The 17,554-nt window shown below is 45.8% G+C and overlaps 1 protein-coding gene across 1 annotated transcript in view; it reads right to left on the bottom strand.

The window, feature by feature from the left end:
- SMIM14 (small integral membrane protein 14) overlaps positions 1–11,729 on the bottom strand; it is a 67,315-nt gene extending 55,586 nt beyond the window's left edge. The window contains exon 1 of the mRNA XM_074950113.1: positions 11,273–11,729. Coding sequence (XP_074806214.1) covers positions 11,273–11,533 — 261 coding nt within the window. The 5' untranslated portion in view covers positions 11,534–11,729. The remainder of the gene's footprint in view (positions 1–11,272) is intronic.
- Between the last annotated feature and the right edge of the window lie 5,825 nt (positions 11,730–17,554).

Genomic DNA, 17,554 nt, shown 5'->3' with positions numbered 1-17,554 from the left:
TGGGATACCAGCAACACCAGTCCTCTCTCTACCTTTGTCACTCTCAGGAATGAGATACCAGCTAACACCATCACCACCTGGTGCCAGTATTCAGAGCCATTGCCTTGTACTCATACTTTCCGGCAACTGAGCAATTTCCTCCTCGTTTCCCTCACCCATGGCAGGTCATACTCCCTGTGGCTTGAGCTGAGTGTGGCACTGGAGATCAGGAACTCCAAAGCAGAAGTGTCAATATGCTTGTCTTGTTTAATACTTTAGGGGAGCGGAGGGGTTGGGGGACGAGTTCTGAACCTTAAGTTTAGCTTTCTGTTCCTACTATTCTAGAAATGGTACCTTTGTGTGTTTTATCTGTAACTGCAGCCATTGCGGCCTTGAGAGGGGACTCCATCTACATCAGTGGAACAACCAACCCAGATAAGCAGGAGAAAAGAGGATGTGGGAGGACATGTTCTGCAAGATCTTTCAAGCCAGTGCTGCATCAGACTTTGAACAAAGGCCTAGAGAGTGAATACTACAGACTGTATGGAGAAGGAAAGGTGAAGGAAAAGGAGAGGGAGATGCACCAGGACATAATGGAACTTCTCCAACAGCAAACGCAGATGCTGCAGACTCTTGTTCACCTCCAGGTTCAACAATCCCAGGCTTGACTCCCATTACAATCTGTGGAGAACTGTAGTATATTGCCTCCCTCCCCGCCCCTCCCCCAGCATTCCTCATGGCCTCAGGGCCACCATGCATACTCCTACCACGCTACATCGGGGGAAAGCATGGACAACCACAGCTTCAGCTACACTGACTTGTGAGAGCCACACTTGATGTACTTGTAGTATAATGGACATCAATGTTCCTTCCTCTGGTTTATTTATCATGGTTAAGGCTATGTTTTAGTCACTGGTATTTTTAGTAAAAGTCATGGACAGGTCACGGAAAGTAAACAAAATTTCATGGCCCGTGACTTGTCCATGACTTTTACTACATACCCCTAACTAAAACTTGGGCAGGAGGCCACTGGTGCTCTGGGGGTGTGTGTGGTCCGGGGGGCACTGGTGGAGGTGGCCTGGGACCACGCTGGTGCTAGGGGCGGGGCAAACAGTGATGTGCGGCATGGGACACCTGCTGGTGCTGGGGGGCAGGCGGGCAGCAGTGCATGGCCTGGGACCCCTGCTGGTGCTGGGAGAGGGAGGGGGTTGGCGGGGCTGCCAGGCTCCCTACCCGGCTCCACTTGTCCCAGCAGCTCCCAGGTGGCAGAGAGGCCAGGAGGCTCCGTGCACTGCTTCTGCCACAAGCGCCAGCTACGCAGCTCCCATTGGCCGGGAACCACGGCCAATGGGAGCTGCAGGGGCAGGGCCTGTGGGTGCGGGCAGTGCGCGAAGCCTCCTGGCCCCTCTGTCTAGGAGATGCAGGACCATACCAGTGGAGCCAGGGAGCCCTACACCCCGAGATAAGCGCCCCCCCACATGCCCTCTAACCCCCTGCCCCTAGCTCTGAGCCCCCTCCCACACACACAAACTGCCGGGCAGCCCCTAAGTCAGCACTGGTGGCTCCAGAAGTCACGAAGGTCATGGAAAGTCACGGAATCCATGAGTTCCGTGACCGACTCACAGCCTTAACAGTTGCATCTGATGAAGTGAGCTGTAGCTCACAGCAGCTTATGCTCAAATAAATTTGTTAGTCTCTAAGGTGCCACAAGTACTCCTTTTCTTTTAGCCTTAATTATGGTTCCTAAAAAATTTTTAAGCCATAATGTATTTACTTTTAATATCTTCAGTATTTTTTGGAGCTAAGTGAATAAAATGTTTTTGTTTAAAAAGTAATTCATCTTTATTAGTTTACACAACAAGATGTATAATGATTGTTGGCAGTGAAAGTAGTGCTTTTGTACACTCACAACTCTCACATCAGTGCCAAACATTGCAGTCATCAAAAATGTACAGTAATCCCCTCCAGTAACAGGTGCACTGTCACTGATATATGCACAGATGTGCAAGCATCACACAATTCCTAAAGGTCACCAAACAATCACCCCAGGTTGAGCAGAGTACACCACAGCACATTACTGTGGCTTGCTATTAAAGTGCTTGTTCAAGCCTCTCTAAGACACATAGATCCTTATTGAGCTTGTCTGATAGCCCTTGTGTCTAACTGTTCAAACTCAATGAACAGCTGCTCCACATCCACTCTCCACCCTATTGCAAGTTTTCTCCCTTTGCTTCACAAATACTATGCAGGACACAACAGACAGCTGTAACCATTGGGATATTTTTCGCACTGAGATCCAATCTGCTGAATAAACAACACCAGTGCCCTTTCAATCTACCAAAAGCACATTCAACTGTCATTTTGCACTTACTGAGCCTGTAGTTGAATCTTTCCTTGCTGCTGTTGATGTGGCCAGTGTATGGCTTCATGAGCCAGGGGAGTAAGGGGTTGGTTGGGTCCCCCAGGATCACTATTGGCATTCCAACATCCCCAGTGGTAATCTGGCAGTTAGGAAAGAAGATCCCTGATTGTAGCTTTCTGAACAGTCCTGTGTTCTTGAAGATGTGAGCATCATGCACTTTCCCTGAGCAGCCAACATTGATATCAGTGAAGCGTCCCCAATGATATACCAGCGCTTGCATAAGCATGGAAAAGTAACCCTTTCTGTTGATATAGTCTGTAGGGAAAGGTGGTCTGGGGCCAAAATGAGGATGTGTGCGCCATCTATCACTCAACTGCATTTTGGGAATCTTATAGTTGCAAAGCCAGTCTCAATGTCCTGCACATTACCGAGAGTCACAGTCCTGCGTAGCAGGAGACTATTAATGGCCCCGCAGTGGATTTTCCCCCTCCAAACTTCCCACTGACAGGTACCAATCCAGTGTTGCAAATTTCCACGTGATCACTACTCCCTTCTCCACTGTCAGTGCAGCTCTCAGTTTGGCATCCCTGTATTGAATGGCTGGGATGAGCTTGGCACACAAATCCAGGAATGTGGCCTTGTGCATGTGAAAGTTCTGCAGCCACTACTTGTCACCCCAAACCTGCACTATGATTTGATCCCACCAGTCAATGCTTGTTTGTCAGGCACAGAAGCGGTGCCCCATTTTCTGCAGCAAGTCTGTGAATGACACCAACAACCCTGAATTGGTTTTTGCTGTGTTCCACAACAAACTGACCATGAGGAAGAGAAGTTGGTTTTTTACCCATGAAAGCTTATGCCCGAATAAATCTGTCAGTCGTTAAGGTGCCACCGGACTCCTCATTGTTTTTGTGGATACAGACTAACATGGCTATTCCTCTGATACTTGTGACTATCAGGAAATTGTCATGTTCCCTGTGTTTCTTCTTGAGGCTCTGCAAATACCAGAGGAAAGTGTGTCCTTTGCTTGCAATGCTCATGACAATAGTGCAGAGCTGTGCAGGCTCCATGCTTCTGTCATAGAGGCAGACAGTGACAAGTCCTGCTCAGGTTCATGGGAAAGTCAAAATAGTGTGAAAATTATGGGATAGAGATGACCTTATGGGATGGAGAACACTGCCTTATGGGAAGTTGACCCCTTGCTCCCTGTTATCACTGTGTGAGTCATTTCTGCCTCACCGTATGTTGCCAAAACTACCCAAAAGACATTGCGCCGTATGGTAGTGGGTTGCAACTGGGATACCTACCCATGGTGCACTGCACTGTGCATTGACACAAGCACTCTGTGTGAATACAAGTTGTGCTGAAGCCAGGAGCTAAAGTATCCATGTGCACAAGTGATATACTAACTGCGGTGGCAGTAGGCCAACATAACTTTTGCCCGCAAAACTTTGTAGTGCAAACATGGCCTATGGGTACAATTTTCAAAAGTGTCTATATGATTTAGGAGCCTAAATTCTATTTTCAAAGGAGATCTAGGCACTAAGGAGCTTAAGTGTCATTTTGAAATTTTTACCTTATATCTAGTTTGCTCAAACAAGCAGTGAAAAATATAGCAATCCATACAAATGCCATTATTTTCTCCTCCACTGAATAAACAGTTTTAACATAAACAAAAAGTAAAGTTTTTCTGTTGTCTTGAACCAGCAGCTCCAGCTTCTGTAGCTCTAATGCCCTAAACAATATGCTATATAGCCTGCTAATAGAAAGAGAGATTTGTTCAATACTTGAACAATTCTCTAGGTTAATAAAATACCTAATAAATCCTCTAAACTGTACAAACACACACTGAATCCTTAGCCCCACTCCAGTCCTGTACAAGCACACAAGTATGCTGAAATTCTCTGGAATATTTTGATCTGGTTTTTTTCCTCCAAAGATGACACATTTCCACTAACTTGCCACTGAGCAAATGTTTCCCCTTTGAGCCTGAAGGGATCCCATAGGTGTCTTTTCATTGACTTCAGTAGGAGTTTGGTAAAGTACTTAGCATTCATGAACCAACCAATACTAGTTTATTAATAAGAGTATGTATGCTTTTGTTTTTAAAATGGTGCACTTTGCTTTATTGTCATGAACAAGTTGCTTTCCGACTGGCAGTCCAGTTTCATTCCCCTCACTCTTCCACCCCTTTATCTTTAATCAATACTTATACCACATGAATTCTGTGGTAATCAATAGGATTTCTTGACAGCTGATTTATTCACTGATGTTAAATTAAAAGAAAACCCATCTTTTATCAGAGAATGATGCCCCTCTACTCAGCAGACTAACTGGCTAGTATGGATGCCATATTCTGTATTGCAATTGTCGATGATTGCAAAGTATTATCAGTACTAATGAAAGGTTAAAAAAAAAAAAAAAAGATAAATCCACGAGCCCATCAAAAAACAGATTTTTAAATGTATAGCACCACCTAGAATAAGTCATTGTAAGATAACTTTAGCACAGGATCAGAGTTAGTTGCTTTCAAAATACACATCACAGCTTTGCATCAGCATTTACACAGTACAGAAGTGAGAGACTATTATCTTGTGACCACATTTTGTTCCACTGCCATTTTCTCTTGAAGGTCAACCATCCAGCAACCTCACTGGCTCAAACAAAGTCATTATGGTGTAGTCCATGAATAAGAACATGTGTATACTTGCTATAGGTCTATCATAAAAGCTTTGACCAAAATTTTGAACGTGGGTGCCTAATTTCATATTTAGGCATCTAAATAAGTTGCCTTACCACTAAGGGTGCTGAGCGAGCGCCAACAATTATAATGGGCTTCCATAGGACCACTTGGGTAAGTAAGGCCTATTCATGTGAGCAAGGTTTGGCAGGTACAAGGATTCATGTTTTATTTAGTTTTTACTATTTAAACAGCTAACTGCTGTCTTTAGAGATATCATATTTTCATATGACTGGACTGATCTTTTTCTAAGTAGGCTTCTAAATACGAAAGGCAGAGATCAAATATTTCAAGTTTTCTAAAAATACTGTCTGACTAAAAATAAAGCTTTTATGACAGACCAATAAGAAATATACAAATTGACTTTCTGGATTACACCAAAAAGACTGTGTTTGTGCCAGAGAGGTCATCAGATGTTTCAGAGTAGTCAGTGGAAATTAATAGAGTTAAACCCACTTATACCAAGACAGAAATTGTCCCTATATCTTTAAACAGCTGCTCTATTCTTTTCTAGCATGGATTTTTCTCTTTTAAGATGTTAAATGCTTTGGATCAGACAATTATGTTAGCTGTAGTAAGAATTAAACTGTATTTACTCTTATGCAAGACAGTCAGACGTTTTAATGAGTGTACATCTGTTGCAGCCCCAGAACCAAGATTGGACTCAGTGCCAAGTTCATCCCTGGTGTAACTCCATTTACTTCCACAGAGTTATATGAATGTGTCTCATTACCTTTAAAATATGAGGAAGCTACTTTAACTGAAGTCTGTGCCTCATCCATGCAAATTTATAACACCCTAATCGTCTTGCCCAGGAACAACATTTGGAGGGGAAGTTGTGCGAGGATCTCTTAACTTGCATGAAAGGCAAGATCATTCACCTCCAGAGCACCACTCTCTTTTGTCCCAGGTGGCCCCCCTGTACTGCCAAGAATCCATGGATGAATGGGTATGGTATAGACAGGGGTTCAAGCAACAAATTTTTTGGTGGCCTCAAAGTGCAGCCACCAACTCTTCTTGCTGGTGGCCATTATGACAATTTTTCCAAAAAACTTAATTAGCTTTAGGAAAAACAAATAAATATGTACACATACCTATCCAAATCATTGTAATTTATTTATGTAGAGGTTTTTTTGCAGACTTAATAATAATAATAACAATGTACAGTACAGTTGTTTCTATTATTTACTGGACCTAAACAGAATAGAAACACAAATAAGGTGTTTTGCACGTTTTTGTCTTTTTTGTTGTTGTTCCTTTTGCTTTTTTGGTTTCTGTTTGTTTTTTAATAGAATTGCTAGCTAGTAAGTATGCTTCTTTGAAAAGGGATATTTGTATGTTAATATCACTTTTCACAGCAGCAGACTTGTTAGCTAGCTGGGAGGCAGTGAAAAGTGATATTAACAAACATACACATATCACTCTTCACAACAGATTTACTCAGCCCTGGCAAGCCGGGGGACAAATTAAGCCTTGGATGGATAGGGAAGTATTGGGGGCCAGAGGTGATGGCGTGGATGGGTCATGGGCAGTTGGAGGCAGTGGGGGCCAGAGGCAATGGGGGTGGGGGAGTTGAGCCTGAAGCCCAGTGGCCAGAGCCTGCTGCCACATGGCTGAAGCTTGCCGCCTGCCATCTCAGGGCGGGAGCCAGAAGTCTGAGTCCCCTGCCCATGGGAAGGTGGAGAACTGACACCAGCTGTCTGCTCCTCCGGCGTTTGTGGCTCCAGAGGGGGGGCAGGTCCCAAACTGTACCTGCAGACCCACGGGAGGGGTAAATGCTTGGCCCCCCCCATCACCGCCCAGGTGGCTGTGGCCGCAAGAAAAGCCTCTGGTGGCCATGGTGGCCACATTTGAGAAATGTTGGTATAGAAGGACCAGGGCACGAAACATAAACCTGCCCTCTACCTCTATTGAATCCCATGGTGAATTCAATAAGGAGTTAATACAAGCTGAGGCTGTATAAGCTCCTGTGTGGATCCCTTACATCACGAGTAGTCAATAGGTGGCCCGCAGGCCAAATTCAGACCACCAGATACTTTTGAACAGTCTCCGAAATCTTTTTCTTGACTTGGTATTGTCATTATTGTTATTATTTTCTCTGGAGTCTGGACCTTGACTCTACCTTGACCAAGAAATTTGGACCTTAGCAAAAACTAATTGACTACCGCTGCCTTACATTCTGAGGAACCCCCTTCCAGGGAAATTTCATGAGGCAGCTGCCAATGAAGGGAACCTAGACACTAGAGGTTGAAGGGAGCCATGCTGCTGAAGTTAATCCAATTCTTACTTGAAAAGGAACTGGAGGAATTGACTCTACGAGCCAGATCCTGCAAGGTACTGAGTACCCTCAACTGCTATTTGACTTGGGATTTGAGAGCACTCAGGACCTCCCAAGAGGCATTCAGCACCTTACAAAATTGGGTCCCGTATTAACAACTGGAATTCAAGAACTGTCTGTGAAAGCAAAAACAGCTTTATAAAGAAAATATTAAGAAATGGAATATGCAGACTACAAAGTTTGAATGAAATGTATCTTTGGTTTATCTGAGAGTTAAGTGTATGCAAATCATGTTCAGTTTTCTCTGATTTTCTCTAGAATGTGGGTTGAAGATATATTTGGGATATACATTTCTCCATGTATAATCTGTTAAAATATTTTTTGCATTTACTGTTAAGAACTATTAGATCAGTGTAAAAACACAGAAATAAGATTGTGATATTTTGTATTGCCAAACAAATACCAGTTTCCTCCATCAAATTCAGTCGCATTCAGAGATATGGTCATGCCACTTCTTCTATTCTGGTTTGAGGCCCTACTGAGACTCTCGATGTGCAAAATTAGTGACCAATTCTGCTGCCATGGACTTCAGTGGGAGCAAGACTGGGCCTTTAAGGAGGTAGTTTAGTACCTAAAATATCTATTACAATGTACTCTGAAGCATGACTATCAGGTTTTTTTATGACAAGTCTGTTATGCAAATAAATTCCACACATCAGTACTTCTCAAGTCTAAATATATGAAAGTAGGAAATGAGAAAACAGCCAAACAAGAAGTGAATAAGAAGCTAACTTTCTCCAAAGTCAGAACTCCACCTGATAAAAACAGACCTTATCTAGATACTCCAGTTATAAAATGATGAATAAATCCTCAACTGCACTGCAAAATGCCATTTATACTGATAACATCTTTAATAACGATGTATGACATCAGTAATTCTTATCATGCTGATTTTTGTTCAGATTCAGGCTCAAATACTGGTCCCACCCAGTATGTAGACCAAATTACTGGGCTGTGTGCTGGGAACTCAGAGGAGATAAAGATGGGACGGGGAGGATGCTCTAAAGCCATGGTGACGAGTGCAGTATAAGAAACTAGATAAAAATAAATATAATGAACATGATTCTATGGGAATCAAGAATCAGAGAAATTAGCCACTTAGTCCACAGAAAAATACTACAGCCACTCAGTGGCTGCGACTGCAATCTCAAATCTGTGGTAGGGTCTTGTCGTTCATGCTCCAAGAGGGGGCCAAAGAATGACCAGTGCATCTGTGAAGTGCACTAGCAATAAAGCAAAGCTGAGCTGATCCTTAAGCAGACCAATAACAATTCTAATACGTACTACTTTGCAATTCTATAGCACCTTTCATACAAGGATCTTAAATCTCCTCAGAAATATCAGTTGATCCACACAACACCACTTTGAAGTGGACAAGAATTGTTATTCCCATATATTGCCTAAGGAGAAAATAAAAACCAAAAACATTAATTGACTTTGCCAAGTCAGCAGTGGCAAGGGAAGGAATGGCAATCAATATTGAACTCATTGCCCTCACCTCTAACCATTAGAATACATACACTCTCTCTGTTGTCATTTGCTTTCACTATTCAGATCACATTCTTAAGATTAAAAGAAAAGGAGTACTTGTGGCACCTTAGAGACTAACCAATTTATTTGAGCATGAGCTTTCGTGAGCTACAGCTCACTTCATCGGATGCATACTGTAGAAACTGCACAAGACATTATATACACAGAGACCATGAAACAATACCTCCTCCCACCCCACTCTCCTGCTGGTAATAGCTTATCTAAAGTGATCACTCTCCTTACAATGTGTATGATAATCAAGTTGGGCCATTTCCAGCACAAATCCAGGTTTTCTCACCCTCCCCCCCCCACAAACTCACTCTCCTGCTGGTAATAGCCCATCCAAAGTGACCACTCTCTTTACAATGTGTATGATAATCAAGGTGGGCCATTTCCAGCACCTTGGATTTGTGCTGGAAATGGCCCAACTTGATTATCATACACATTGTAAGGAGAGTGATCACTTTAGATAAGCTATTACCAGCAGGAGAGTGGGGTGGGAGGAGGTATTGTTTCATGGTCTCTGTGTATATAATGTCTTCTGCAGTTTCCACAGTATGCATCCAATGAAGTGAGCTGTAGCTCACGAAAGCTTATGCTCAAATAAATTGGTTAGTCTCTAAGGTGCCACAAGTACTCCTTTTCTTTTTGCGAATACAGACTAACACGGCTGTTACTCTGAAACCATTCTTAAGATTGTCAAGAATATAGTACGAGGTCAAACTTTAAATTGATTGTCAGTAATAATAATTAGGCAGATTTCTTGAATCTGAACAGGTCAGAAGAATATGGAGAATTCAGTGGGATTTATTTCCTGTCACTGTATGTAACAAGGAATCAAAATTAGGTTTTTTATATTTTGAGGTCTTTGAAATGAGATCTGCTTTTGAGAAGCATTGTTTTTGAAATGACGAAGCTCAGTAAGGCCCCATTCCGGCAAAGATCTCTTAGAAGGGGGCAACCCACCAATGCTTGTTCCTCCTTGCAAGACTGGGACCTTCATCAGTGATCACAGTATGCATTTAGGCCAACATTTTCAAAAATGGCTGCTAATTTTCGGTAACTCAATTTAAATATCCAAAATCTGAGGCACTTAAAATTTTAGACCATTTTTGAAAACTTGGTTATAAGCATAGATGGAATGCTCAGCTTTGTATAAGACAAATAAAGAGTCTCCCAGTACCAAATAACTTAGAAACAGAAGAGACATTAATTTTTAAAATACACACACAGATCAAATCTAGAGAGGTGCTGAGCACCTACTAAGCCCTCAAAACTCCTAGTGAAGTCACTGTGTGAGTTGCAGGTCAGCACCTCTCTAAGAATTTGACCTCATAATGGTCATGAATATACAAATAATCATATATGGTACCTGTGTGTTCTGAAAGCGTTCCTACTTTAGTATAATATTCTATAAACACATGCCACTATAGCACTGTGAAGGAGCACCGAGCAGAATCACATATTCCAAACACCTATACAAACTGATTAATAATATGACTGTATCTTTTTGCCAATAATATGGCTTGCAAAATATAGTCTGATTTCTCCCACTTAGTGGTGTGTGCTTTTTCAGAAAGCATAATAGCTAATACCTACATACTGCAGTGATTTATCTGTCGGTCCACCAATAACTTATTTTTTTTAAAAAAAATTCACCCAAAATTTCACTAGTTATATTGCCAAAGAGTGAATACAAAACTGATTTAGCTAACAAAATATTATTTGAACCCAGACTATGTCATGCACTGCCTGAGAGATATGAACAACTCTGCATGTTAAAAATATAATTAAATTACATTTCCAAATATAAAGTGTACAGATGTTTCACTAGGTTTTCAAAAAAAACAAACAAAAAAACAAGATCTCCCAGACAGTTAGCAGTGCATCTTTTCTTGACACCTATAAGATGTCTGTGAAAGAGATGTCAAGAGATTTTTTGTACTTCAACAGGCTTTAAATCACAGATCAAATTTACAGGAGAGCTCACAAAGCCTCACTGGATCCAACTAACCCATGGCCTTGGGGTTAGTGCAGTGTTCTTATTCTAAGTGCAGGGTTATTATTATCCAGTCTAGTTTTCAGCGTTGGGGCTTTTACCCTTTCCCCTGAAAGGCTTCTCCAGTCTCTCAGATTTCCGTGTAAATAAGGGTTGAAGGGAGAGGTTCCTCTGAAACTTTTTTGACAGAATCTGGCTCTGCACAGCAACACAGCTGGAAGGGGCAGTCTCCCCGCGGCCCCCCGCCGCCGTCCCCAAACCCTACCGTGAATGTGGAAACAGACCAAACCTGCAGACACGGTGCACGGAGAGGCAGACACTCACCTTGCCCTGGAGTCTGGTGCCGTGCCTCCTGCCGCCTTCTCGCTCCGCCTGCTCGACAGGCAGAAGCAGCCGCGGCTCAGCCCCAGGAACCAGCCCTGCGGAACCTTTCCCCTTCTGTTTTGATTCGATTGACCACGTCAGTCTAGACCACAAGACCCGGATCTGCCGGTTCAGAGACAGGGGAAGCGCTTTCCCGGCCTCCCTCTCTCTGCTCTCATGTCTAACTGGGCGGCGCGGAGCGCCTGGCACTGCCCACTGCATTCAGACAGGGGGTGTCCCCGGCAGCAGGCAAAGCCAGGCTGCAACGGCGCCAGATTCAGCGTCCTTCACTGGAGAGGGGACCAAGCAAGATTTGGGGTGAGGGGCTCGTGTCTCAGGCCATCGTGAGACCAGGGAGATTTCCACACGCACAAACAGACAGCTGGTGAGTGGGGCTATGAAGGTCTTATTTGAAACACACAGCTAGACCTTCCATCTCCTGAGAGGCACTAAACGACACTGGGGTAAGAAATCCCGCTCCTCCCCCACAAATCTTTTAATTCATAGCAACGTGACACACAGCACCCAATTGTATTTACACGGCCAAAAACTGCCTACACCAATAATCTGAAATCCAGGATTGTGAATGTTTACCTGCCCAGTGTCAGGCATGTCATGTAACATTTTTATATATGACCTATCAAAGGGCCAAATATATATAATCCCAATTTAAATTTAACTGACCAATTAAACTGGATTTATAGCTTATAGAATCATAGAACTGGAAGGGGCCTTGAGAGGTCATCTAGTCCAGTCCCCTGCACTCAAGGCAGGAATAGGTATTATCTGGACCATCCCTGACAGGTGTTGGTACAACCTCCTCTTAAAAATCTCCAATGATGGAGATTCTACTGCCTCCATAAACAATTTATTCCAGTGCTTAACCACTCTGACAGTTAGGAAGTTTTTCCTAATGTCCAACCTAAACCGCCCTTGATGCAATTTAAGCCCATTGCTTATTGTCCTATCATCAGAGGTTAAGAAGAACAATTTTTCTCCCTCCTCCTTATAACAACCTTTTATGTACTTGAAAACTGTTATCATGTCCCATCTCAGTCTGCTCTTCTCCAAACTAAACAAATTCAATTTTGTCAATCTTCTCTCATAGGTCATGTTTTCTAGACCTTTAATCATTTTTGTTGCTATTCTCTGGACTTTCTCCAATTTGTCCACATCTTTCCTGAAATGTGGCATCCAGAACTGGACACAATACTCCAGTTGAGGCCTAATCAGCGCAGAGTAGAGCGGAAGAATTCCTTCTCGTGTCTTGCTTACAATACTCCTGCTAATACATCCCAGAATGTTTGCTTTTTTTGCAACAGCTTTACACTGCTAACTCATATTTAGCTTGTGATCCACTATGACCTCCAGATCCCTTTCCACAGTACTCCTTCCTAGGCAGTCATTTTCCATTTTGTATGTGTGGAAATGATTGTTCCTTCCTAACTGGAGTACTTTGCATTTGTCCTTATTGAATTTCATCCTATTTACTTCAGGCCATTTCTCCAGTTTGTCCAGATAATTTTGAATTTTAATCCTATCTTCCAAAGCACTGGCAATCCCTCCCAGCTTGGTATCGTCCACAAACTTTATAAGTGTACTCTCTATGCCATTATCTAAAGTCTTTGCTTCACTGGAGCTGCTTTGCATCACAGAGCATACTAGTGAATCTGGCTCAAAATATTTACATATCCCAGGGGTGCAAAGTGATATAATTTTCAAGCAGAGCACTGCCCTTAAATCCCCAGTATGTGTACAGTTAGTGATACACACTAAGGAAAGCAACTACTTTAAGGCCTCTCAATTTTCAGGATCTAGCATTGGCTAAGCAATCCATGGCTTGATGTCCCTTTTCATAAATGGAACTGGAGGAAGATGCATACAGTAACTGATTACACAGAGAGACTCCCACACACACACTGTGAACTAGTGGAGAATTCACATTTCCGTCCCAGCAACCTGTCTTTTCACTCTTGCTTGGGATCTTATTAATCACAAAGCTTGTGCTGCATATAAGAGTGTATCCCCCCAAATGTGTGAGTTTAGCAACACTGAAGTGAAAGGGGGTGGAGAAGCCACAGATGACCCACTCCTTCCAGCCCTCTGGAGACAATAGACTGCTGTCTGACAGACAGCCCAAGCATTAACTAGTACTCCTGGGGGAATACTGCACCAAAAATTAAAAATTCTGCGCACAATATTTTAAAATTCTGCAAAATTCTGCATATTTTATTTGTCAAAATAACACAATATAATCACACCAGTTTCAATTATTTTTGGTCATTTATTTCAAAATACCTGTCAGGCAAGTATGTCTGGAACAATACAGACAACAAAAAAGATTCAGAAAATGTTTTTTGGCAAATAGATTCCTTGCTAGGCATATTTAATACAGAACTCTGAGTAATAATTAATTTAAACTACAAGACAGAAATGTATTTCCTGTACCCCCAGAAGCAGTGCAAAGGCTAGGGGGAGTCAGGGGTAATGGAGGAGCTGAGGGAGAGGGAAATAATTGCTGGGAAGGAGCCTGGGTGTGAATTTGGAGGGTTGTTGGGTATGGGTGGGAAAGTATGGAACAGGTTTTTTGCGGGGAGCTTCCCCATGCAGACCCTGGCTGACCCCTAGCCTCTCCCATTCAGTCAGGCACAAGTGTCCCTCGACCCCCACTCACACACTCACTCTCCCCTTCCCCATGTGTCCTTGCACCACGTGTCCCTCCACCTCCACCTCAGACACCCACTCCCCCAACCCCATGTGGCTCTGCACCTCCTCCCCTGTCCCTACATGTTTCTGTAGCCCCACTCAGCCACCCTGTCCCTATGTGGCTCTACACCCCTCCCCCGTCACGATGTGGCCCCGCACCTCCCTCCCCCCTGGGACCCTGCACTTTCACTCCCATTCAGCCCCTGCCCCAGTCAGTCCTCCCCCTCTAGCACTTATGGGCCCCTGTCTGATCCCCCAGCACCCCACGCTGTCTGTGTCCCCATAACCCCTGTCTCCTGACCTGGTCTGACAGGTGCTGTGGAGAAGGCTCTGCAGGCTTTCTCTCTTCCCTAGCTGGCTGGGAGCAGCTGCTCTGTTCTATCGCCACAGCACCCTCTGGTGGGCAAAAGGCGGTACTGCAGCAACTTTTCAGCAGAAGCTTTTTTCTGAGCGAAAAATTAAAAGTATTCACGGCTCATTAATTATGCACACACGCAGAGGCGGAAAATTCCCCCAGGAGTAACTAGCATTGTGTACTGCATAAGACAGACCTTCTCTCCCCACCACAGTGACACTGATACCAAGCTGAAGTAAATAAACTGAAAAATATGAGATATCCAGTAAGTATAATGGGCCTGTTGCAATCATTAAGCCTACAAATTTACCATAATTTACAAGTTTACTGTAAAAAGCTATGATTTAGTCATGGGTATTTTTAGTAAAAGTCATTAATAAATAAATAAACAAAGTCACTGCCTGTGACCCATCCATGACTTTTACTAAAAACACCCCTAACTAAATCTTAGGGGTGGGAGGGTGCTCCCGCAGATGCTGCTGCTCTGGCGGTGGGGCCGCTGTGGAGCCCCACCGCTGCTGAGGGGATGCTCTGGGGTCCTGCCAATGCTGCTCCTGGGGGGTGGGCGGCCCGGGGTCCTGTCGCTGCTGCTGCTCCAGACGAGGTGGCCTGGGGCCCTGCAGCTGCTGCTGCTCTGAGCAGCGGGAAGCACCCCACCACCCCTACTGCTCCAGGCAGGGGGCAGCACCCCTGAGCCCTGCTGTTCCTACTGCTCCAGGTAGGGGATGGCACCCCAGGACCTCACCGCTACTGCTGCTCTGGGTGAGGGGGGGTGTGGCCCGGGGCCCTGCCACTACGGCTGCTCTGAGGAGGGGGAAGCACCCCACCACCCCTGCTGCTCCGGGCAGGAGGCGGCCCGGGGCCCCACCATTGCTGCTCCTGGGGCCCCGGGACCAGCTGCCTGGTGCTATCCAAGCAATGGCTGGTGCAGCTGGCCCTGGGCTGCCTCAGCTGCTCCGGTGGCCCTGGGGTTAGCCACACCAGCCGCTGTAGAAGTCACAGAGGTCCCGGAATCCATGACCTTTGTGAAAGACTCACAGCTTTATTCATAAGATGTCACAATAACCTATAACAACAAATGTTGATGGGAAAAGGTACAAAAGGGAGACACAAAAACTGAATTAGTCCAAACAAAAAGGCCTACTGATAAAACTCAAAGACTGTGTTAAGCTTATGCTTGGTAAACAAGAAAAATGTGGAACCAGAAATTAGCAAACCAAAATTGGTGTGTCAGAAGCTACGCCTAATTGGCAGACAAAATAACGAGGGGGTGGACCATTCCACCCACCATTCCCTTTGTAGGTCCGTGATGGGGTGACTACCCTACACTCACCCTGCAGGGTTGAATGCAGGACAGATGAGCTAATTAACCCATTAAGTAGCTGATTAAGGAGGCTCAGGTATAGGCAGGGCCTATAAAGCCCAGGAGTTGAAAAAGAAGGGGACAGTGAGTGGAGACTGCAGTCACTCCTTGGGAAGAGGGTAAGGTTACCAATTTTCTAATGGAAGAAAATGGAATACTTTGCCCTGCCCAACCCCTTCCCTGATGTCCCACCCCTTCCCCAGCCCTTTTCTGAGGCCCCACCCCCAAGCCTGCTCACTCCCTCCTTCTGTTGCTTGCTCTCCCTGACCCTTGCTCATTTTCACTGGCCTGGGGGAGAGGGTTGGGGTGCAGGATGAGGGCTCTGGCTGGAGGTGTGGACTCTGGGGTGGGGCTGGGGCACAGGAGGGGACTCTGGGCTAGGGATTTGAGTGTGGGAGGGGGTATGGGCTCTGGGCTGGGGGTGTAGTAACCGGAGTGGGGACAGAAATGATGGGATCAGGGTGTGGAGGGGACTAGGGGTTGGGGTGTAGGTGGGGGGGGTGAGGCCTCCAGTTGGGGGTGTGGGGTTTGGGGTGAGGCTGAGGATTAGGGGTTTGGGAAGCAGGAGGGCTTTCTGGGCTGTGGCTGAGGGGTTTGGAATACAGGAGGAGACTCAGGGCTGGGGCAGGGGTTGGGGTGTGGGCTCTGGTAGGAAGCTTAGGTGTAGGAGGGGGTTCTGAGCTGGGGCAGAGGGTTGGGGTGTAGGAGGGGGTTTGGGGTGCAGGCTCCAGGTGGTGCTGACCTCTGGAGGCCCCAGCATTTCTCAGGGACAGAGGAAGTCAGCACAGCTCCCAGGAAGTGGGGATATGTCCCTGTGGCTCCTAGGTAGAGGGGGAGCCAGGAGGCTCCCTCCTTCCCACAGGCACTGTCCCCGCAGCTCCCATTGGCCATGGTTCCCAGCCAATAGGAGCTGCAGTGTCAGTACTTGGAGCGGTGTCCGCAGGCAAGGGCAGCGCACTGAGCTCCCCTGGCCACCCCTAAATCTAGCAGCCAGAGGGACATGCCAGCTGCTTCCTGGGAGCCATGCGGAGCTGGTCACAGAACCTGCTAGCTCTGCGCTAGCCAGACTTTTAGTGGCCCGTTCAGCTGTACTGACTGGAGCCCCCAGGGACCGGGCATTCCACTCAAAAACCAGACACCTGGCAACCCTAAAAGAGGGAGGAGGCTTAGGGAATTGGTAGGCCCAGGAAGAAGCTCAGGGATAGAGCAGTGAGGCCAGAGAGAGAGAAATCCCAGACTGCTGAGCTGAGGGTCCCTGGGCTAGAACCAGGAGAGGAGGGCAGGCCTGGGTTTCCCTACCAGCCATCAGGTGAGAGGCACTGAGGTAGTGAGCAAGAGGGCTGCCTAGGACTATTGAGTAGCTAAACTCCTCTGGAAGAGGGGAACACAGATAGTGACATGGCTGGAGGGCTGAGTCACGAAGAGGATGCTGTGGTTCCTGATGCTGCGAGAGAGGCTTTAGGAGTAGGGGTGGGAGGTTTGTAGAAATTTTGGTGGTGCCCAGTACCTGCCCCTCCCCAAACTCTGCCCCCCACCTGCCTAAGGCTCTGGGAGGGAGTTTAGGTGGGAGGAGCAGGTCTGGGGTGCAGGCCCTGGGCTGGGGCAGCGGATTGGGTTGCAGGCTCCGGGAGGGAGTTTGGGGGTGTGGGAGGGAGTTTGGGGATCAGAGGAGGTGTGGAGGAAGGAGGTGCAAGCTGTTGGAGGGGTGCAGGGGTGGGGATGAGGGGTTTAGGAGGAGGCTCAGGGTTAGGGCAGAGGGTTGGGGTGAGGGCTGTGGGGTGGGGCTGGGGGGTTCATGATGCAGGATTAGGGCAGAGGG

The sequence above is a fragment of the Natator depressus genome, chromosome 4 (assembly GCF_965152275.1).
Source record: "Natator depressus isolate rNatDep1 chromosome 4, rNatDep2.hap1, whole genome shotgun sequence".
In the NCBI taxonomy this organism is placed as follows: Eukaryota; Metazoa; Chordata; order Testudines; family Cheloniidae; genus Natator; species Natator depressus.
This window is presented reverse-complemented; position numbering and strand designations above follow the sequence as displayed.